This window comes from Marmota flaviventris, chromosome 14, assembly GCF_047511675.1.
Source record: "Marmota flaviventris isolate mMarFla1 chromosome 14, mMarFla1.hap1, whole genome shotgun sequence".
Taxonomy (NCBI): domain Eukaryota; kingdom Metazoa; phylum Chordata; class Mammalia; order Rodentia; family Sciuridae; genus Marmota; species Marmota flaviventris.
Window position 1 is genome coordinate 78,122,754 of NC_092511.1, and position 24,634 is coordinate 78,147,387.

The window sequence follows — 24,634 nt, forward strand, 5'->3', positions numbered from 1 at the left end:
AGACAGACTCTTGAGACCACTTCCTGGGACCCACATGTAGCACAGAGAAAGAAGCATCAATTCAGAAGACATGGGGACCTGGTATGCAAGGCAGAACAGAATTTGAGCACTTATCAATCAGAGACATGGGCAGATTTATTTAGGAATGTAGATACATAGTCACAGAATGCAGGACACCTCCAAGGGAGATACAGCAAACCACTGGGTAGTGTTATTTATAGAGGGACATTAGGTGAGGGCTGGACTAGAGGTGGAATCAGAATTGTGATTTCACACGTTTTTCTAGGCTTGCTCATTGTCCAGGTATCATGTTAGTATTTTGGGAGCACAGATAGTGGCATCAAAAGAATCCTGGTTTTCTTAGAAGTTGCTTGTTTTTAATGTCAAAACTTCATGGGCATTTCCTGTATTCTAGTGGTTTATGGACCTTGTACTTTTGAGACTTAGTTAATCTTCTTTGTGTCCCAAATTCCTATCTCAGCCAGACACAGCACACAGTTTCTCATGGGCCCCAAGAGTTGCTAGAATAATCATCAAATTATCACTTGGTTAGTAAAGCAGGCCAGGTGAGAACTAGGCTTCCATTTCCCATGGGTTTCCTGTGGACCGCAACTGCCAGCTGTCCCCGAGCTGATCACTGGCAGGCACTTGCAAACTTACCTTCCTATATCCTCCCTTGAGACCACTTCCTACAATACTCACCCAGCAGCCACCCCAGGCACATGGACTCTGAGGTCGGGTCCTACAGCCCCTGTGCCCACTTGTGTAAATGGATGCTCCCCCTCCCTAGCATAGGGGCAGACTCCAGGATTCAGGCCCTTCTGTGAGAGGTAGGTGGCGCTGCTGTTGGACTAGACCAGCCTCTGCTGCCCGTATGGGCATTAACCATACACATCCTGGGTTGCTCCCTTTGCTGCAGCCCAGCAGGGGCACAGGGATTGAAGTGATTCAGTGTCACCCAGAGTGGTGGCAGAGGTGAAGGGGGTCCTTTATATTTTTATTTTTTTCCTACATGCAAAGGCTGTTTCAAGCCATTTGTAGAAGCAGCTGCCCCAACCTTAGCACCTTCTTTCTGGCCTGTCCCCAGGGGTTATTAATCCCCCTGTTTCCACCTTCACTGAGAGAAAACATGGCTTTCAGAATGTGACTTCTTTATGGGGGCATAATTGCCTACTCCTCTGGCCCTAGATGTCCCATTGGATGGATAGCTGATAAGAACTCAGCCAAGGGGAAGGGGTGATGTTAGCATTGGTTAAATGGGCATCTGCAGACAGAAGTTATGTATGCTGAAGGGATTTTTGCAGCTGAGAAAACAGCAGTGGTTTTTACTTTTGCAATGTTGGCAGATGGGAGTGGCTGTCCCTGCAAACATTTGGCATGTGACCACCCTCGGCTGGCTTCCTACTTACTCAGGTGGAAGGCAAGCATCAGGGGTGGCTGTGCTGTAAGAAGAATACTTATGGCAACAGAGGGAGGCATTTTTGGAGGTTCCCTTCCATGACCCTAGTATGTTCTCCCTTGAGAGACCTCCAGGCAAGACGTGGCACTTACTAAAACAATAGCAAAGTTTATGAAAAGGGATAGAAAAATCAGGACCAGTGGCACACATTTTGATCCCAGTTGCTTGGGAGGATGAGGCAGAGGGATCACAAGTTCAAAGTGAGCCTCAGCAACACAGGAAGGCCTGAAGCAACTCAGCAAGACTTTGTCCCAAAACACAATATAAAATAGGGTGGGCCTGTAGCTCAGTGGGGAAGCACCATAGGGATCAATACCTAGAACCAAAATGAATAAATAAAGATATGAAAAAGGGCAAAGAGGACACTCTCAAGCAAGGTAGTAGGTCCTCTCAGGATCGTGCACCACACTGCCTTGTAGTTTAATTGTGAGTCCCAGTGAAATCTACGAAAAGTCCTATTTTTAACTGCTCATTTGGGGTTACTCATGAAAATCAACCTATCTAGAAAACCTAGTTACCATTTTAAGTCATCTTTTTCCTACCAAAGAAAAACTTTAAAAGTGATGGACACTGCTTTTAAAAACATCTGTGCATGGAAGTAAAATTCTTGCCTTCGTGTCAGGACCCCCACTATTTCCAGCACTTATGGCAGGGACCAGCCAATTGGGGGCTTTGCCCCAGCCCAGCACCACACCATAAGGTGTCCGTAGAGCAATGGCAGTGCAATGGTCTATGGGACTCAGCTGGACTGGTCAGTGAACCAAGCACTGGTGCCCAACAGGGCTTTTCCTTCCTTGAAGGACGATGGCTGTCTGCTCACATGTATCAGCAGGGTGTGCTGTTTGCTCAGGTGCACACTGCATCTGCCCTAGGATCTTTTGGTGCACACTGCACCTGCTCTAGGATCTTTTGGAGCACACTGCACCTGCCCTAGGATCTTTTGGTGCACACTGCACCTGCCCTAGGATCTTTTGGAGCTCATGGGATAAGGGACCAGTGCACAAAGCACTCCTTTGTCCCAAATATGCCCCCACTTTGGTGGGGTGAGTGTCTGAGTTACTTTCATCCAATTCATGCACCATGGGAACTGCTGCATGCAAAGAAGGCACCATTGCATTCACCCTACAGAGCAGTTATTTTCCAAGTGCCATCAGGCTTCTTTACCACCTGGGACTGTTATGCTACCAATCACTGTCTCAGGGAGGGACGGGAGTGATAAAGGATATATATACTCCTTCTCCCCTGGACTACATACTGTTAGCATCACTGCAGCCATCTTCCTTTTCCCCACCGCCACTTTATGAGTACTGTTCTTATTCCCAAGAAATAGAAAGTAGCCTGAGATAAAACCTACCAGCTTGGAGACATGCTGGTCTCTCCCTGAGGGATAGGAGACAACTTACCTGCCCCTCAGATAGGGACGTACCGGTTTCCCTGTTCTCTCCTTGAGAAGATAAAGGGACGTACCAGTTTCCCTGTTCCCGCTTTGCTATGTCAGTCAAGACTAAACTTGCCCCTAGCACATGGCCACGATTCTAGCCTATAAAAAGGTAGCATCCAAGGGGGAGTTGTGGCTGCTGTCCCTCTCTGTGGGACTTCTTATCTCATGTGTGTGTGTGATTGGTCCTGCACCACTTTTCTTTCTCAAACAACGAGGTGCACCCCAGGTTGCCATGGACTTAAAGCTCATGCTCCCAGGGAGTGATTTCTCTTTCCTCTTGAGTTCCTTCTGGGATCTGCTAAAGACCACATCTGCAAATCAGTGGGGACAGAAAGCTCCTCGGAGCCCTTTGCAGAAGGCTAAGGCTAAGAGTTGGGCCTGGTGGGGAATCTGTTTTAGTTCTACAGGTGAACCAAGAAAACACAGCCCTCTGTGTTCAGTTTTCATGTGTTTAGTTCAGTGCCAGCTTAGGTCTGACACTATGCCAAGTATTTTCTAGTCTCCTCCTCCTCCTCCTTTTTGTCCTTTGAGGCTAGAGAAAGGTGTTTAAATTTTTTGTTTTCTAATGCCAGACTTTAGAACCTGAGCTGCAGCCCAGCCCTCCTCATGTTTTTTTTTTCCCCTCCTGGCCTTGGAACTCACAATCCTCTTTACCTATGCCTTCCAAGTTGCTGGGATTACAGGCATGTGCCACCATGTCTGGCTTGTCATGTGCTTTTATTGGCTCAGAGAGAACCACTATCCACATTTCAATTATCCAGCTTCAATATTAGGCTTGGGAAGGTTCTATACCTACTGGAAATCTGACAGAGAATGGTAGTATCTTGTCCTAAAGGAAATTATTCTGCAGGGTTTAAGGCCAAAAGAATTCTTTTCTTTGGCAAATAACCAGCATCAGTAGTAGAAGTAAAAACTGTGAATGTAAGCTAAAACTGTTCTCTTCTTGGTGACTGTAGTGTCGTGTTCTTTTTTTCCTGTGTTGATGAAGATTTCCAAGTCTCAGCTGGGGTTGCATCGGGTCCCACAGTTCACAAGTTTTCCTGAACACAAGGAAGGCATAGCTGCAGAAAGTTCCTCAGGTAGAAAAGAAACTGCATAAAAATAAGAGTTTCCTTGTACTGTGGACAATTCCAGCTCTTGTTCTGTTTAATCCAGAGATGGTGAGACTGGGTCTGGCCACAAAAAAAAGTATAAACAGGAAATACTTACCAGACTCTTGAAGCCCGCCATTTTTCCTACTTCATTAGGGAAGCAGTAGATATAGGTGAACTCTCAACCTGGCGTATCAATTTGTTGTGGACGATAAATGAGCAGGGAGGTGACAGGAACACACTCTTCAAGGGCACACAGAATCATGCAGGATGGCTAGGGAGATGCATAATTTTCTGCCTTCATCAAAAGGACATAAATTTCCAAAGAAGAAAAATATACAGACACTGGAAAAGGGAAAGAGATGGAAAGGAGTTAAAAAGGTAAAAAAAGAGACTAAGAAAACCTGACAAAAAGAAAGTTAGATGGACAGGAAGAAAGAAATTTAAAAAAAGACAAAAAAAAAAAAATCTCTCCTCAGTTCCAGTCAGTATTCCTACAAAGCTGCACAACATTGGAAGGTGGTCGAGTGGGGTTAGCTGCTATGGAAGCGTATTGCAATCCAGTTCTCTAGGTCCTCGTAGCATGTTCAGGAAAGACAGCAGGTGTTCTGGGATGCTATCACTGGGACTTTCTTTCTCTCCAGAGTGAATTCTCTTGTGTCGAGTAAGGTGTGCCTTTCGAGTAAAACCTTTGCCACATTCTTCACATTTGTAGGGCTTCTCTCCTGTATGAATTCTCTGGTGTTCAGTAAGGTACCCTCTTTGGGTAAAATGTTTGCCACATTCGTGACATTTATACGGTTTCTCTCCAGTATGAAGCCTCAGGTGCTGAGTAAGGTGTGATCTTCGATTAAACCCTTTGCCACACTCTTCACATTTGTAGGGCTTTTCTCCAGTATGAATTCTCTGGTGTTTATTAAGATTTGAGCTTTGATTAAAATCTTTTCCACATTCTTCACATTTATAGGGCTTCTCTCCAGTATGAATTCTCTGGTGTTGAGTAAGGTATGCTTTTCGATTTAGACTTTTGCCACATTCTTCACATTTGTGGGACTTCTCTCCTGTATGAATTCTTTTGTGTTGTGTAAGGGTTGAAAAATTCTTAAAAACTTTGTCACATTCTTTACATTTGTAGGTTTCCTTACTGCTATGCAATCTCAGGTGTTTAGAAAAGTTTGAGCATTTTTTAAAGGATTTGCCACATTCTTCACATTTGTAGGGTTTCTCTCCACTATGAGTTCTGTGGTGCTTAACAGGGGGAGGTCCTCGATTAAAAGTTTTGCCACATTCTTTGAATTTGTAGTGTTGATCACTGCTATGGTACCTATGGTGTTTAGAAAGGGGTGAGCAACTCCATGCTTGGACACATTCCTTAAATTTAGGGGGCTCCCTTCCAGGATGAGCTCCACTGTATTGAGGAAGGCTAGCAGCTGGGTTAGAAGCTCTCTCACATTCCTCACATTTGCAAGGCGCCTCTTGGCCCTGAGTACTTGAATGGGTCATCAGCTTTGAGCACTGAGGAAAGACGTTCCCACATTCGTCATCTCTGTAAAGGTTCTGTGCACAATGAGCACACTGATGTTCTCTTATATTGCAACCAGAGCTAGAGTTCTCCTGTGTTTTGCTACATTCGTAATTGTTTTCTCCAACATAAGTATGCTGGTTGCTTAGGGTAGAGACCTGGCTGAAGGTGTTGCTTGTTTCATTACATGTGTTACACACTTTCCAGTAATCTATATTTGAATTTTCATTAAGCAGTATGGAGTACATAGGGGCTTTCCCACAATCATTAAAAGTGTATGTTTGGGAACAAGAAAGAATTCTTTGTTCATCACAGAATAATGGATAATTTGTAAAGAAACTTTCAAAATGATCACTTTTAGAAACTTGTCCTTCAGTTATGCATTGAATACTTTTCTGAGGCACTAAATGTTCTTCAGGTGTGTTGACAGTAAAATTTTCATTAGGTGCAGTCACTACAAATTGGTCTTGTCCATCATAATATGATTTCTGACCTTCACTCTCAACTGCAATGTCCTGTACTTTCTTTTGTTGTAAAAAGCCAAGGTCACAATTTCCATATATTCTGTTTATCACTTTTATAAATAAATGTTCTATGCCAGGCTCTGGTGAAATTTCCTGGGTATGATGAGAAGTCATGGCTGAAATAAATAAAATTTTTACATATTAGACTGAAAATATACTTTGCAAATATAACATAAAATTATTGCAGTCAGAATATCAGCAGGGTGGCAGAATAGTACATCAAAGACCATCATTACTCCATAAATATATGAGCTAAATAACAATGGACAGACGAAATTACTTTCTGAGAATTAGCCAAACCATCTGAGAGTTCACAATATTCAAGATGAGTACATCATTAGGAGAGTAATATACTCTACAAGTCATCCTCCTTGAGAATACACCGTTGTACAATTAGGAAAATCCACCCACTTAAACTATCTTCTATGTACCATGACAGAGACCTGGATGTAACAGATTTTGCATGACAATAACACAGATATTCAACATGCAGATTTAATATCCTCTGGATAACCATTTAAAGCTTGCATTTCTGGATCATGCATTGTATTTTTAATTTTTTTGTGTAATGCTTAAGATCAAACCCAAGGGTGTTGTACCACTGAGTTAAACACAAGCCACTTCAAAATTAAATTGTTTGAGATATCATGGGACATGCCTCAAACATAAAATCCTCTTGCACATCCTTCCTATTACCTGGGTTAAAAGTATGTAGCACTGTGCTTCCCTATTCTTCAATTCTTTACTAACTTCTATATTGTTTTCTAAAATTACTACTATTGGCTGGTTTTTAAATGGGTGAATAAAAAGTAATACAGTACAAAAAGAAAAACGGACACTTGGTTTAATAAAAGGAACAAAACACTAGAAAATTCACAATTAGGAAAATAAGAGTTACAAATTACCCAAAGAACCTAAAAAAACATTTGAAATAAGTTAACTAATCCAGAACACAGAAAATTGAATAAAATTCAGACAAAATCATTAGTTGAAACATACAAAAGTTGTGTAATTGAAGAATTTCTTCAAAAATACTGTCTGAGAGAGTCAGGGATGTTTGTGCACAGCTGTAATCTTAGTAATGTGGGAGGCTGAGTAAGGAGGATCACAGTTTGAAGCCGTGCAGCAATTTAGTAAGATACCATTAAAAAAAATAAATAAATAAAATAAAAGGCCTGAAGAAAAGGGCAGTGGAAAAGCAACTGAGTTTAATCTCTAGTATCAATAAAAATAATCTGATAATAGTATAAATAGGAGCAAAAACCCATATCTAAACAAGATCAAGAAGCTCAATTACCTTCTAAGTAGGAAAAACACTAAAGACTCGAAGCACATTTTACTCAATTTTTCAATATTCACAAAGAATCTTGACAGCATCAAGAGTAAAAGATGTGCCAATGAGAAAGGTACTTGAGTGTGATAATTAATCAATTTCTTAGTAGAAGCCTGAAATTCAGAAAGGAGCTAGGGAACACTGTGAAAGGGGTGAATGGACAGAATGATGGAAATAACTGTGCCATCAATAACCATTTTCAAAGGATATATAAATATGCTGAATTTTATTATGAAACTCAAGTTAATTTGTTGCCAGATTAAAATGTAGTGTAAGATTAAAATGATTCTTATAAAAATCCCAAAGTAAATGACAAAACAAATACACACAAAATAAAGGAAAGTGAAAGAGGAATCAAAGAATGTTACTATAGCAGTTAATGAATCACAAGTTAAAGCAATAGGAAAGAAAAAGAATAACAAGAAGCAAAGGAAACATAAAAAAATACAGTTTCATGTAGTCTACTGGAGACTCTAAATCTAAGGACGTAATGTGGAGGCAAAAGTATATAAGAATAGTACACACAAAACTGACTGGAACTGGTGTGGCAATAACCATCACATGGAAAACATACTTTAAGACAAAAACTTACGAGATATATTTTATATCAAATGTAATTTTATTGGCAATAGAAACAAAGACAAAAAATAAAATTGAGCCTGGGGTTGTAGCTCAGTGAACACTTGAGAATGCTTAGAGCGCTTGCCTATAATGCGAGAGCACTTGCCTAGAACGCGAGGCCCTGGGTTCAATCCTTAGCACCACTAAAGATAAATAAATGAAATAAAGGTATTGCATCCATCTATAAGTTCAAAAAAAGTATTAAAAAATAAAATTAAAGAAATATCAAATATAATTTTATTGGCAGTGGAAAAAAGGGTCAGGAGTGTCTTAATTTCATTTTACATTGTGCTAATTGTGAAATATTAGAAATTGCAATTGAATCATAAAATGTAGGAAAAAACAAAAACACCATTAACTCATGTGAGGAAATCTACACTACAACATTAAATCTACCCTATAAAATGAAACAGAGAAAAGGCAAATGAAAATGGAAATTTAAACAACAAAATTCTGAATAACCATGGATGTACTATTTTACAAATCCTTTTATATAACTGTAATGTTCACCTATGACCATATATACCCAAAATGAGCATTCACTGTGAATCACTGACATTCATATGATAGAAAAATTCCACAGAAAATCCAGTATTTTCTTCCTTCCTTCCCTCCTGCCCTCTCTTTGAACTTGGAGGCACTTTACCACTGAGCCACATCCCCAGTCCTATTATGTATTTTAATTAGAGTCAGAGTCTCACTGAGTTGCTTAGTTCCTCACCATGGCTGAGGCTGGCTTTGAACTCGCGATACACCTATCTCAGCCTCCTGAGTGTGTGCCACTGTACCCAGCAGAGAATTTCAATGAATAAACATATAAGTGACATTAGAGAAACTTCTTTATGATACTACAAAGACTTCACCCAGAGCTTTCCAGAAATGTGCATAGGTTTCCAAGAAATGCCCCAAATAATGGAAATGCTGTCAGATCACGATGACCCTCACAAGCAAAGGGGAGTGTTTGAGCTGTTAATCTTAAAACATTGTGACATCAGTACAGTAGAAGCAGGAGACTGAAGAGGTTGAAAGCATGCTAAACACAGGGCAGTACCTGTCCTTGTAGGATAGAAAGAGAACAAATCTAAGCTCCTGGAAAACCATTTCTGTGGCATGATAACCTCTCCATCAACATTTGGAAGTTTGGATTCCTCCTTGAGCTTTGGACCTCTCAACTGTGTCCTCTGCTTCATGAATTTCTACCTACCTGGGTACATGGCTCAGGACTCTTTCCTTTGCTTCAGAGGAAGGTGCCCAAACACAGCTTAGAGACCATGTGCTTATTGGAAAATGAAATGACTATTTCTTGAGGTTATCACTGTGACCACTGATACTTTTATTCTGGTACTATAAAGGAAAGAAATTGAACTTTGATGTGTAGGTCCTGTCATTCTGTATCACTGAATTACAGCACCATTAATCTAAAGTGAAGGGCATATATCACTTCAAGAAAGGGAAAGATTAAGAACTAAAAAAATGACAGTAACATTTTCTTCTCTTTAACAAAAACTGCCCATGACATTTTCTTGAAAGCAAAACATCTGAAACTCATTCATGCAGTGTAGAAATTCCCAAAAGAAATTCTGCACAGGAAGAAAATTATACTATTAGGAATTCTGATTAATTAGGAACTCTGAAGGGAAGCTCTGCTCACCCAAGAAGACCAGGTTTTTGTAGGTCTCTAGCATCACATCTCTGTATAAATTCCGCTGAGCAGGCTCCAGGCATTCCCATTCCTCTTCAGAGAAATCAATGGCCACATCCCTGAATGTCAACAGTTCCTGAAACAACAATAGGTAAATTAATAGCACATAGACCATTTGATCATCTACAGAGTGTTTCAGTTGACTGAAGTTGAAATGAGAGTTAGCAGACCTGGCTGTCAAATAGGGGACTGACTTTAATTATTTAGGAAAATACTTTTTAACATAGTGATATTTTCTATTATCTGACTCTGAGGAAAGTATCATGTCCAAAAAAAAGTATATAAACTCCACTTTTATGAAATGTGAAATTAAGGCATTAACACAAGAATATACATTTTAATCGCAATTTTATATTTTATAAGATAAATTGTCTACTTCTCAGATGAGGTATTTCTTATGGTAAGAAGGGTGATTCTTAAATTTTAAATGCAAAGCCATGAATTACAGATTTACTAAAATGCAGACTCTGATCCACTAGTTCTGAGATGGGTCCTGGTTTCTTCAATATGCAGGAGTGATTCCAATCTAGTAGTGCCAGGGCTCCAAGAGAAACTTCTGAAGAGCAATGAGGTAGACCACTGTAGGAAAAATCACTGCTACATCTGAGTTCAAATATTTTAATGAATTTATGTACTTTTATTAAAATAGCAACTATCAACAACAATCCTTTTCAACCACTTCAAATATATACTTTTCACTATGTAAGAGTTTTTCATGTCTTAACGCATAAAACTAAAAGAATGTGATAGCAATAACAGTGTTCATCTTTTAAGACATTTGGTGAAACAACTAGTAAATGTTAGAGCCTTATTTTCACCCAAGTTTATTTGACTTGTAATTCAGAAGAAAATGCAGTATTAAAGTCAATTTAAAGTGTGAATGTTAGAAGAATGTTTCCAGAGAAGGGCAGTGATTAAAAATGAGAAGACTAGGGGCTGCTGTTGTAGCTCAGTGGTAGAGCACTTGCCTAGCACGTGTGAGGCCCTGGGTTCGAACCCAGCACTACGTAAAACTAGATAAACAAAATAAAGATATTGTGTCCATTGGGGCTGGGGTTATGGCTCAGTGGTAGAGCGCTCACCTAGCATGTGCAAGGCCCTGGGTTCGATCCTCAATACCAAATAAAAATTTTAAAAAAAGGTATTGTGTCCAAATACAACATATATATATATATATATATATATATATATATATATATATATATATATATATTTTAAAGATATTGTGTCCATCTACAACTAAAAATATTTTTAAAAATGCAAAGAAACAAGATCAAATTGATTAAATGATATTTGTGTTTCACCTATACACACTATAAGTGTCAACTTTATATACTGAAACAACAATTTCTCATGCAAATGAAAATAAGTCCTATATTCCGTCTTATAAAATTTATAAATCAATTTGGGATGAATGCTACTTTAAAAGACACTGTTGTGATACACACACTTGAGTAGAGAGTAAGGGCTACAGTGACTGAGTCTTTGACACTCTTCACTTTTCCTGTTATTCCAAACTTATTTTGAGGTACACTATAAATTTTCAGACCTTTGGAAACATACGAGTTTTGTTTCTTTCATGGGAAATGCAAGGAGGTTATGAGGTTATGTCTGTGAGCTGCAGGTGGGATGAACTGAAACCTCCAGTTGGTCAGCTTCAGCAGCTCCAGGAATAAAGGAACGTCTGTGGCAGACCTAAGGCAGAGTTGCATTCCCCAAAGCGAGACACAAAGAAAAACACTAACATTAAATATGATGGTTTATGTAGATTATTTAGAAAAATTCTACCAAGATGCCTATAAGAGAAAGAGAAAAACTAACTTTATAGGGAAAACCTGGCAGGCAGCATTCCTACCAAGCCAATAAGGATAAAACAGCTGTAACAGAACAAATTGGTACAACATGTCAACTGACATAAAAAGACACATCACTGCTGTGGTATAAATCAAAACAACATAATATAATAGGTAACTTCAGAAGACTTTCCATGGCATTCTAGAGACTAATCATCATCTCTTCTAATCATTCTCTTCTTCTAGGACTTAATAAGTTCTTAGGGGCAACAAATGTACATTTTATTGACTCTTATGTATTTATCAATGTTGGACCATCCAGATGGAAAATAAAGAAAGCATGATTCACTTCTTCAGAAATATCTAATGACCCAAAAACATCCCCAGTGGAAATCTAGGATATCAAGACTTTCCGATGTTCATTTGTCAAAAAGAAAACCTTTTGAATTCTGTGTGTCATGTACGCCTGGCCTGGCTTAGGTGACGTGTGAGAATAGAAGGCCCCTGGTATAGGGGGTATATCTGGGCATACATATTTTATAGTTAAAGCTGACTATTCTGAGAGGAAAAGGAAGCAAAGTGGCAACCAATCACATCTTCCTCTTTCTTCTCTAGACTTCCTTCTCAGGAATGACTTCCTACAATTCAAACCCATATCTGGAAAATATGGGTCTCAAGAAACAAAACACATGGGTCCCAAAGACCTCAAGATTAAATTAACTAGAAGTCTCACTGAGCTCAGACCCCTCTGCTTCCCAATTTTATTCATTTAGTTTTAAATGAGAAAGGACCTACTATTTAATTGGTAAAATTACTCACATTCAGTGGGATTTTGTTATGTAGTAAGGATTGAATCCAGGGTGTATTTGCAGATTTACTACTAGCAACACCCATAGCCTTTTTCATTTTTTATTTTGGGACATTATCTCCCTAAGCTGCCAAGGCTGATCTCAAATGTACAATGCTCCTTCATTAGCCTCCTCAGTAGCTGGCATCCCAGGCATGCACCGCCCACTTGACTGGCCAAACTCAGTGTTTATGTCCACAGGAGGCAATAAATGTGCAAAACACTGACATACATACCTCAAGAGGAAAAGCAAGAGCATGTATCTTTTTCAGAGAATAAATGTACTATTTGGTTGCTATCTATGCAATAACAAATCATTTATTAAAACATAAATCATGTGAATGATTCTAGGATTTGTCTAACATTATCTCATATGATTTACTATTAAACTCCAATATCCAGGGGTGGGGCTGGGGCTCAGCGGTAGAGCGCTTACTTAGCACATGTGAGGCCCTGGATTTGATCCTCAGCATCACATAAAAATAAATAAATAAAATAAAGGTATTGTGTCCAACTACAACTAAAACATAAATATTTAAAAAATCCAATATCCAGATGATAAGATGTATGACTTATTGACTATCACAGGCCTTTAATGGGCGAGGAGCTGATGGATGACTTGGTAAATCTGAAATTTACCTATGCAGCTACCACTCAATTTTGAAAAACTGCACTCATTTTTCCTTAGCTGTAATGAAAGAGATTTTCCCTATTTATTATTTCTGGTAGAATTTCCAAAGCTAATCCCTGAAATTTCAATTGAAATCACTTCCTAAAATACAAAGCACCTGGTGGGGGATGTAGCCCAGTGGATAGAGGGTTTGCCTTGCAAGCACAAGGCTCTGGGTTCCATCCTCTCAAAAAAACAAAAACAAAAACAAACAAACAAACAATAACAACAACAACAACAAAACCATAGCACATGAGAAACTCACAAAGAACACTCTAGACAAAAAGATAGGCGAATAAAACATTTAAACAAAGTAATGTAAGGCTGACTTCCTTTTCTAAAATCCAACTCTGTCCTGTAGCTTCGGCTGAAGTTTCTTATGTTTGAAGCTCTACTAATAAAATACATTTTACAGTTAGGGAATAGTTGAAGCTGAAGTAAGTAAAGAAACGTTTTCGAGGTGATGAGCTCGGGAAGAACAGAGATGACTGAAAAACAGGTCAGACCCAAGGTTAAAGTCAAGACATCCTGACACCTTGGACCTTCTCCCACCCCTATTCTTCCTCGCTGAAGTACACAGGAGACTCTTGTACACCTGAGGGGTGTGGGTTTTCCTTGAACATTCGGATTCTCTCCTCGCATTTACTACTTGGAGTAAATGCAGAGAGAATGAATTCTGTACTCACCCCTCAACACCATGATCCAATTTGTAGGCCACAAAAATCTCCATGAAATGGAGGTTATGGGGAAATATTCACATCCCAATGGGTTACACTTGTAGATGTTATGGAGAAAAGGAGATGCCCCACAGCCCTAGGACAACCAGTCTTCCCCCAAGCCTCTACTCCAAGATGTCATTTTACTTATTTTTTTTAGTACCAGGGATTGAACTCATACACTCAGTTACTGAGTTGCATAGCACCTCACTTTTGCTGAGGCTGGCTTTGAACTCGTGATCTTCCTGCCTCGCTTCCTGAGCTGCTGGTACTTAAAAAAAAAAAAAGTAAAATGACATCAAAAAAGGAAGGGTAAATCTTCATAAGGAACAAACACACATGCATGAATGCCCAGGTGGCTGACACATCTCACTGACATTTACTAGTAAATCTGAATTTATGCTGTTTTTTTACTATTTTTTTTCCCAATGTGTAAAATATTCATGAAACATCAATGTCTGGAAACAAATAAAAATGACACTGTCAACATCATCAAAAGACAAACTTTAACAATTCTATTTCCATACAGCAGAACAATGAGTGAATCAATGCCCAGAGAGTGGCACGGCAGCATGTGCTCAGCACACAGAGGCAGAGAGACGGTTCAAAAAGAAAAGGAACCTTTAAAATCATCTTAATGGAATACTAATGATAAAAATAAGTTATGGAAAACTCAAAAGTCATACAACTAAGCAAAAAGATTTTTAAGAAATACATGGTAAAATTGTGAGCAGTAATAAGAGACAAGGACTGTCATCGTGCCTGTGGCATAAGGAGATCAGTGGGACACAATGGAACTGCCAGCACCCATGTTTACCTAATGGGGACCCACGGGTGTTTAGATTCTCATTATTTATAAACAGCATTGCTTTATGGAAAGAATTACCTTGGCTTCTTCAGAGAATTTCACCCCATTCCCTCATATTTTCAAAACATAATTAAAAATATTAAACTCAAATCATAAAATAAAAATTTTAAATACGAGGGCAAACTGGAATATATGGCCCCAAGGTTTTATGAAAGCGACAACAGAAAAAGAAGTCAGGTCAGCAACCTGTCGTCCTCGCAGTCCACATTAGAATAAAGGCACCCCACACCTGGGAGCACCCACTGTACAGCTGCACCCTGCAGGGGTCTTTCCTGAGGAGGGGTGAGGACATCCTGAGCAATTGAGGAGAAGTTCCTCTGAGGTCAAGGCCCCGCTAATGGCTCCCAGCACCAGGCCCCTTTCCACAGTGTGGAAATGCTCCGTCTCCCAGGGTCATGATTCTCACCAGTGAACAACACATAGCTAGCGTCAGGTTAAAGTCCTGACCTATGATGTTGGTTTTCTGCAACCACTTCTACCAAAAAGAGTGTGAATTCACAGAACATCAACAGATTTCCTAACAACTAGTTATCCAATAATTCAATTTGGACCCTTGTTGGTAGAGATACCACAACTTTGGGGCTCATACCTGCAGTATTTCACCTAACTGGGAACCCAGTTACAGCCCAAGATATCATCTATACCTCTTATCCACTGCCTATAAATTAGGGGACTGTACCACTACCTAACATGTTGAATAATTTGATATAATTATTCAGAATAAAGGAAAACACTTTACTTACTATATGTACCAACTTCAAATAACTCTGGAAGTTATCACAGAAAAGATACACAGAGCAGATGGAAAGTGGCAGAAGATGTGGCCGGTAGGTAATCCTAGGAAAGAGCCAATTGAAAATACTCTCCTATCCTTTGTGTTCTTCTACATCAGCTTACTAGAGAGTCACCCTTCCTGAGCCAGGAGGATCACAAATTCAAATCCAGGCTCACCAATTTAGAGAGGCTCCAAAGAGCTCAGTGAGACCGTTTCTAAATAAAACATAAAAAAGGACTGGGGATGTGTCTCAGTGATTAAGTGTTCCTGGGTTTAATCCCTGTTACCCAAAGGAAAACAAAAAGTTACACTTCCCATTATGACTTTGATGGTCTTCCCTATCTTAATTATAACAATCCAAATATTCATAATCAATTAACTGAAGAGTTTGCTTTTAGTTGCCAGAACAAAATATTTGTTACCTAAAATTGGCTTAAATTCCCCTCCTGCCTATAGCCCCATGGAGTCTGACATACCTCAACTTCATCCAACACACACTTTCCGTGTCCCCTCCTAAGTACATGCTGCCTTCATGGAACAAGATTCTTTGATCTTACCCTCCGAATTTTTTTTTTTATAGTACTGGGGACTGAATCTAGGGGTACTTCACAACTGAGTTACATCACTAGCCCTTTTTATTGTTTTGATCTTTAATGTTTTCACTAAGTTCCCCAGGCTATCCTTGAACTGTGACCTTCTTCCTCTATTTCTGAGTCCCTTACATTACTAGCATACATCACAATGCCCAGGTGAGTCTGAATTTTCTATTTATCATCAGCCCCACCCACTCTCACCTGCCAGGTGTTCTATTTGCTTCTCCCTAGGAATGCAACAGGGTCCACTCCATGCAGCAATCCCACCCCCAAGAAATCTTTAGTTCAAAAAGTATGTACAGCTGGCACATTGGTGCCCACCTCTAATCCCAATGGCTCAGGAGGCTAAAACAGGAGAGTCGCGAGTTCAAAAAGCCAGCCTCAGCAACAGTAAGGTGCTTAACAGCTCAGGGAGACCCTGTCTCTAAATAAAATACAAAATAGGGCTGGGGATGTGACTCAGTGGCCAAGTGCCCCTGAGTTCAATCCCTAGTACCATAAAAAAAAAAAAAAAAAAAGTACGTACAACAATCTGACAGAAACTGATGTGCAAAAGTATCCGTATCCTTATTCTACATCACCACCAAGGCTGGAACGGCCTCAGTCCTTTCTAGTAAAACTCCAAAAGAAAAAATTACAAAAACAGGCAACAACCTTTCATTCTAGGAGCCCCTTTATCACCCAGTTTGCGCAGGAAGCAGCTTAGAGATGTAGTCACCCATTTTTCCATAAAAATTGACTATGAGGAAAATGAACATAACTCTTGCTGCTCTACACACTGTGATTCATTTTAAAATTACTCTTTCCCCTGTCTTTTCTCCCTCTCCCCCTTCCTAACCACGGGAGGAGTGAGATTAACTTCTTCCTGCCTGTGGCTGATTGTCTCTCCTTCAGCTCCTGCACCACAGGATGAAAAAAACCAAGACTTCAAGCCCCACAGCAGCAGATCCAAGAAACGGCTCTCTCTCAAGGATCAATAATAACTCCTAACAGGGCATAGCCAGAGGGCAGCCTCACCACTAAGGTCCCACTGGTCCCCAGGGCAGTTAAAATCCCAGCCTCTGGGACAGGAGTCCCCTCTTCTCCTTCACCAGCACAGCAAGAAAACTTATTTTTTCCTTTTCTCAAATCCTTGTCTTCATTATTGAATGAGCAATGGGGACAAAACCAGAAAACAAGTGCTTCTCTACTTGACCTAGAGATGCTTGCTTTCCTAGGATGAAGATGCATCTTTAAAATAAACTTGTCGACCAAATCTGAGTTTGGCACGTATACAAACAGCCTCACTAAAAATTGTGCTCCCAGAAAGGTCACTAAATTTTCCATTTCATCAAAACTGCGAACACACCTGTCACTGAACCCCGTGTTCCATGCCGTGTAGCTCTCAGTGTAAAGGATGGGAGCGGAAGGACCTGACAGCAGCAGGGAAGGCCCCGTAGAAAGCACTGGCCCCGACAACACCACTTCATGGTCCCAAACACTGGCCTCACTTTGTAACTTTTTAAATTTTTTTATTTTAGCTGAAATCCAACTGTATCTTTCCTCTTAGGAAATATTTTTTATGTCTTTCAAATACCATTGATGAAATACATGGCTTAGATGGGCAAGGCGGGGCCTGCCTACAATCCCAGTGGCCCGGGAGGCGGAGGCAGGTGGATCTCAAGTTCCAGGCCAGCTTCCAACTTAGTGAGGCTCTAAGCCACCCAGCAAGACCCTGTCTCTAAATAAATACAGAAAATGGCTGGGGCTGGGGCTCAGGGGTTAATCGGTCCCAATCAAAACAAAACAAAACTAATAAAATCCCTCGTAGCTTATGAAAAACCGAACATGACGTTACTGAACTTCTTTTTTTTATCTTTCAAATTGACAAACTCAGGGAGGGGGCACTTTTCAGCTGAACACAAACATGCCTGACTCCGGGGTCAAGTCAGGTCATCTGCCCAGTGGGAAACTCTTCCACAATATCCTGCTCATTTAAGAACTGAAAGATCATCCCACCATGAGGCACTGTTGTGCCCTCTTATCTGCATGAAGGGAGCTTGGCCCTAGAAATACCTGTAGAATTTACTGAGATGATCTTCCTAGTTCTTTGGAATAGTCTAATCTCCTTTTACAACTCTGAGGACCCAAAGAACAAGGATCATCTTTGTCTTTTCTCTCACCGGCAGGAGCTAACCTGCTGAGCAAAAATGTGTCTGCAGGGAATTGAAGCAAGGGTTAGGGTTAGGGCCAAATCCATGACCCTCATAGATGAAACCTATGCCAGGATTCTCCTGCATTTTTTAGGGTATCCAACTGATCCCACAAGATCCTCCATCCCCCAAACCCAAGCTACTCTGCAGGAGAAGAGGAGAACACAGAGGCTGTTATTCCCTAGGAACTCTAAGAGAGAAAGCACCTATGGGTAACTGTGTCATGCAGATTCTAATTGCAAATGAGGAAAATATATTGCAGTGACTGAAGACATATCATCCTGTTAATTTTCCCAAGGGGAGACACAACAAAAAGACATTCTAATATGGCAACTGTGCCTACGGAGGATAAATGGAGAAAAGGTACAAAGATGTTTAACATCTAAGGGTGATTATTCTCTGCTGTCCTGTCTTATAAATGTTCATTTTAAAAATGCAAAGAATAACTCAGAAAAATAAATTACAATTCTTTGTTATTTGAAACGTAGCACGAATAAACATTTAATAAATAGTGAACTGGGAAAAGGAATACAGCATTTAGAAAAAAACATGCTTTCCACAGATTTGGAAAGCATGACCTCAGGGTACAAGAGTGATAAGGAATGCCCAAATTTGAATCCCTTTCATGGGTCAGGATTCCCCCTGCTGACCCTGCCTGCCTTCATCACCCACTCTGGGTCAGTGTGAGGTATGGGGAAGGAGCTGCACAGAGAGGACTCAGATTACTCAATGGTAACCAATAGGGCACAGGACAAAACCACCAGAGCCCTGGCTGCCAGGCCAGCCTCACTATGAGGAGTCAAAGGACAAAATACTAAGCTGTCCTAGCACTGAAATGGAATTCAGATTTAATCCTTGACCTCAGAAAAGCCCAGGTCCCCAGAGCCAGGTATGGCTGCTTCCAACCAACCCTAATCCCCTGTAGACTTAACCATTTCCTGGCTTCTAGTATTTCAAGGCAATCTCTCTACAAATCCTCCAGCACCTGAAGGTCAGAGTGACAAAGCCACCCACATATCAGAGAACATGAAGATGGACTCAGAGCTTGGCTGGAGCCAGAGACAAAACCTTCCACATGTGAAGTCCACCTCCTGTTACCTGTCTGTGCCTCTGATTGGTAACTGTCATCCCATCCACCCTGAGTGGTCAAAGCTTCAGACTTGGGGTCCTCTAGCCCTGAGTGGCAGGTGAAGAACAGTGGCTGCAGAACACAAGACTGACAGATTCCTGGCTACAACCCTTTTTAAACACAGCTTCTTACCTTGAAGAATAGCTGACCTTGTAAAAGGGACATTGAAGTTCACCTGGAATGTAAGGTGACATCAACTTACCAATACAATAATAATATCGATAATAATATATATTCACAAATGTAAAGAATGCAGTGAGAACTAATTTTAATTTTCACATTTTATAATCTTCATGTTCTAGTTCTGTGTGTGTGTGTGTGTGTGTGTGTGAGAGAGAGAGAGAGAGAGAGAGAGAAAGGATTATCTCTAAAAACTGGAACAAGCCAGGGATGCCTTCTTTTACCACTTCCATTGAACATAATTCTTGAAATCCTAGCCAGAAGCAATTAGACAAAAGAAAGAAAGTAAAAAGTATGAATATGAAAAGAAGAGCTCAAACTATCCCTATTGGCCAAAGACATAATTCTATACTTAGAAGCCCCAAAACACTCCAGAAAACTTCTAGAACTCAGAAATGAATTCAGCAAAGTAGACTGAAGGAGAAATTAGGACAACTATCCCATTCACAATAACCTCAAAAAAGATAAAATACTTGGGAATCAATCTAACAAAAGAGGTGAAAGACCTCTACCATAAAAGCTACAGAACCCTGAAGAAAGAAACTGAAGAAGATCTTAGAAGATGGAAAGATCTTCCATGTTCCTGGATAGGCAGAATTAATGTTGTCACTATGACCATAAAGTTGGGCTGGGGTTGTGGCTTAGTGGTAGAGTGCTTGCCTAGCCTATGTGAGGCACTGGGTTTAATTCTCAGCACCACATATAAATAAATGAATAAAGTAAAGGTCCATTAACATCTAAAATAATATTTTAAAAAATGACCATAAAGTGTTAAACAGATCTAATGCAATTTCTATTAAAATCCCAAGGACGTTTTTTATAGAACTAGAAAAAGTAATCATGAAATTCATTTGGAGGGCTGGAGTTTGTAGCTCAGTTTTAGAGCCCTTGCCTAGCACTTGTAAGGTACTGGGTTTGAACTTCAGCATCAAATAAATAAATGAAATAAAGATATTGTTTATCTAGAATTAAAAATATAAAATAAAATAAATTCATTTGGAGAAATAAAGAGACCCAGAATAGCCAAAGCAATCCTTAGCAAGAAGAGTGAAGCAGGAAGCATCACAATACCAGACCTTAAACTATACTACAGAGCCATAGTAACAAAAACGTCATGGTACTGGTACCAAAATAAACACTGTAGACCAATGCTACAGAATTAGACGACGCAGAGACAAACCCACACAAATATAGTTATCTCATACTAGACAAAGGTGCCAAAAGCATTCCTTCAGAAAAGATAGCCTCTCCAACAAATGGTGCTGGGGAAACTGGAAATCCATATATAGGAAAATGAAATTAAACCCCTATCTCTCAACCTGCACAAAACTCAACTCAAAGTAGATCAAGGACCTAGGAATTAGACAAGAGATAAGAGAAGAAAAAGTAGGTCCAAATCTTCATCATGCTGGCTTAGGACCTGATTTCATTAACAAGGCTCCTAAAGTGCAAGGCATAAAATCAAGAATCAATAAATGAGGGCTGAGGATATAGCTCATTGGCAGAGTGCTTGCCTCCCATGCACAAGGTTCAATCCGCAGCACCACACACACACAAGAATCAATAAATGGGATGGATTCAAACTAAAAAGCTTCTTCTCAGCAAAGGAAACAATCAATAACACAAAGAGAGAGCCTACAGATTGGAGAAAATCTTTACCACATGCACTTCAGATAGAGCACTAATCTCTAGAATATAGGAACTCAAAAAACTTAACACCAAAAAGCCAAATAACTCAATCAGTAAATGGGCTAAGGAACTGAATAGACAGTTTCCAGAAGAAATACAACCAATCAACAATTATATGGAAAAATGTTCAACATCTCTAGAAATTAGAGAAATGCAAATCAAAACTACTCTATGATATCACCTAACTTTAGTCAGAATGGCAATCATCAAGAATACAAGCAACAGTAAGTGTTGGTGGGGATGTGGGGGGAAAGGAATGCTCAGACATTGTTGGTGGGAATGCAAATTAGTGCAACACTATGGAAAGCAGTATGGAGATTCCTTAGAAAAGTTGGAATGGAACCATTGCTTGATCCAGCTATCCTACCCTTGGTTTAAAACAAAAGGACTTAAAATGAGGATATCACAGTGACATGACCATGTCAATGTTTATAGTAGCTCAAATCACAATAGCTAAACTACGGAACCAACCTAGATGCCCTTCAATAGATGAATGGATAAAGAAACTGTGCTATATACATATACAATGGAATATTACTCAGTCTTAAAGAAGAATAAAATTATGGCATTTGCAGGTAAATGGATGGAGCTAGAGAATATCATGCTAAGTGAAATAATCCAAACCCCAAAAACCAAAGGCCAAATGTTTTCTCTGATGTACAGATGCTGATCCATAATGGGGGTGGCGTACTATGGAAAGAAGAACTTGGGAGTGGGCAGGGGGAGTGAGAGGAGGGGATGGAGGTGGAGTGGGAAGGATTGTGGAGTTAGAGTGACATTATTACCCTATGTACATTATTACCCATGATGCAGGAATGGTGTAACTGTGCATCATGTACAACCAGAGAAATGAGACGTTGTACCCATTTGTGTACAATGAGTTGAAATGCATTCTGCTGTCATGTATAAATATTTAGAACAAATAAAAAAATTCCTCCTAAATTAGAAAAAGAGAAGTAGCTATCATTACCTGACACTAATGTATAAAACTAATATTGCATTAATAATAAGAATTCATAACACAAACAAAATACATAGCTAAATTCATGTGTATGTAAATTTTCTATTGCCAAGAGCAACAGAAAGGCAATATGAATCCAAACATGAAGAATTACATTAGATTTCAATGCATGGTCAGCCCAATCTAAAGGTAGGTGCAGGAACTGGCAGCATAGTTCACTGGTAGAGTGTGCATGCAGAATGTGTAAGGTCTGGGTTCAAACTCTAGCACCACAATAAAAGGCAGGTATTAATGGAGGATAATGTTGGAAAGTCAGCAGAATAGGAGGCTCCTGACTCTCCCTCCATCTATGGATACACTGAATAAATATCTACTCATGTTTCAAGTCCTTAGACAAAGTCATGTCATAAGTAAATTGAGAGACCTAGGAGAGGAAGATTGGGACTCTACATATCCTACCTCTAAAGTTTTCTGTGGTTTGCATCCTAATTTGTCTAGGGCTGAGAGAGGAGGGGACTACAAACACACAAGTATCAAGACCACAGGAAAAAGTGATTTTTTATGGACATGCAAGTACTTCCATGGGCTTCATCACCTGGGACCAGGGAAGACAATGGGTTACATCTCAAAGGTGTCAGTTTATCCCTAGAAGGGCTCTGGGTCTACCAGTTCACTCTGCCAACTGCTGCTGCAGATGACTGAGCTCCTATCTAGCCAGAATCAACTTCAACACCTTTTCTTCCTGGGTCTCCATCCCAACCACCTGAGTTCTACAAACAAAGGTAACTGAGCATGTGCAAATCTCCACAGATCACAAACAAGTGGTTTTACACTGGTGGGCAAGTACTTCCTTGGGCACAATCCCCACCAGGAGTGAAGAAAAGAGGATAAAAAGCACACACATACACACAAAGTCACAACACACTCTTCCAGTGGCAATTTGACAGGCTGGATTCTAACTTTCATCAGGGACTTAATGCACAAATAGTAGACTTCCTGCAGCCTGAACAGTGCAATTAAAGTGGCCACTGTCAAAACTTGCCAAATAATTCTAGGTACATATCTAAAGGGATTGGAATAAGTATGTCAAAAAAATGACTGTGCTCTTCTTTTCATTATAGTGCTATTCACAGTAGCTAATAAAAGAAACAACTGAAATGCCTTTTAGGTGGAGGGCGGGGATCTGGCAGAACATTCAGCTACTCCCCTAAGAGGCTTCACCCTCGCACCTCCAACTACTCTCTGGGAGCACAAGACACTCCAAGAGGATTTAGACATGGAGTTGTGACAACCTGTGTCAGGCAGTTCTGAAACCCAGGGCCAGGAAAAGATGGGGGGGGGGGGTCGGGTGAGTACATCTCAAACACTGACATCTGCAGAGGGGAATCCCAACTCAAAAATCGTGATAAGTTTTTGTGCCAAGGAAATATAAAGGGAAAAGCACACACAATTTTCTCCCCAATGGTCAAAAAATTCTCTGCTTTCCTCTCATGAAAAATGCTCAAAACGAAAAACCAGATCTTTAAAAAGTACCATTCAGTACTTGGAAAAAAATTAGACAAATACTGTGTCCATGAAGCATGAGAAACAAATAGTTCACAACCTGGATAAATCTATAAACGTAGACATGTATAAAGAGCCAGGCTGCAGGACAGGCTCCTCTGGGTTGGACGTGCTGCTTCCCGCACATTCTGGAGGCCCAAGAGGAGACCCCAGCCATCCTCCCGCAGGAACACCACGCACAGAGGTGGATCCTTCCTGAGGATGGTCCCTAGTCTCACAGCACAGCTGGGGCGAGGCCGGGCTGCTGGCAGGCTGCTGCCCAGACAGGGCGGAGGCGACCACGCAGTGACCCGAAAGGGGGCTGGGTCCCCGCCGCGGCGGACCTGCGCTCCGCTAGGACGGCCAGGGCGGCTGAGGGCGGCGCTGCCCCAGGAGGACTCGGGGCTGCAGACTGGAGAGGATCGGGTGTCCCACCCACCGTTTCAGGTTCCCGCAGCGCCAGTCCTGTCAGTTCCACGCAGCTGGCCCGGGCTCCAGACGCCCCCGCTCACTCACCATTTTCCGGCGGTCGGGAGCGCAGCGCTCTCCGGTGGGTCCCCAGCGCCTCCGTGGTAGAGCGACGTGGACGGCAGGACACAGGACAGTGAAGCTGCAGGTGGATCGGAAGAATGGCGGACTCCAAAGACCAGAGCAGCTCAGGAGGCAGACGCCCGCCCCCTCTTCACAGGCTCTGCGCTGGATTGGACAGATTTCATTCACGTGCCCCTGATTGGACAGGACTTCAGGGCCCGCCCTCTGGAACGGAGCCCATTGAGCTAATGCACTGAATGACAGTAGATTGCACCCAACCAAGGAATGAATGAGAACAGAAAGACAGGTTGTTGGGTACCGTTTTGTTTTCTTTTGTCTTTCTCCTTCAGTGCTAAGGATTTAACCCAAGGTCACTGAGAACATCCCCAGTTAATTTTTTTTATTTTAATTTAGAGACAGGTCTTTCTCAATTGCTCAGGCTGGCCTCTAACTGT

At 40.7% G+C, this 24,634-nt stretch overlaps 1 protein-coding gene and 1 pseudogene across 3 annotated transcripts; both read right to left on the reverse strand.

Annotated features, from left to right (window-relative positions):
- Positions 1-4,130, reverse strand: part of LOC114103260 (refilin-B pseudogene) — a 22,259-nt pseudogene extending 18,129 nt beyond the window's left edge.
- LOC114103249 (zinc finger protein 519-like) lies at positions 118-24,263 on the reverse strand. 3 transcript variants are annotated; one of them, XR_011704414.1, is made up of 4 exons: positions 24,165-24,263; positions 9,643-9,769; positions 4,110-6,153; positions 118-3,940 (listed from the first exon to the last, which is right to left on the reverse strand). XR_011704414.1 is itself a non-coding variant. In XM_027948879.2 (3 exons), exons 1-3 carry the CDS (start codon positions 24,165-24,167, stop codon positions 4,532-4,534), a joined length of 1,752 nt encoding a protein of 583 aa, XP_027804680.1. In that variant the 5' UTR covers positions 24,168-24,263; the 3' UTR covers positions 118-4,531. The 3 variants fall into 3 exon arrangements, 1 of the variants encoding a protein (XP_027804680.1); XR_011704413.1 differs by having other exon boundaries at positions 118-3,991; XM_027948879.2 differs by having other exon boundaries at positions 118-6,153.
- Positions 24,264-24,634: the final 371 nt, after the last annotated feature.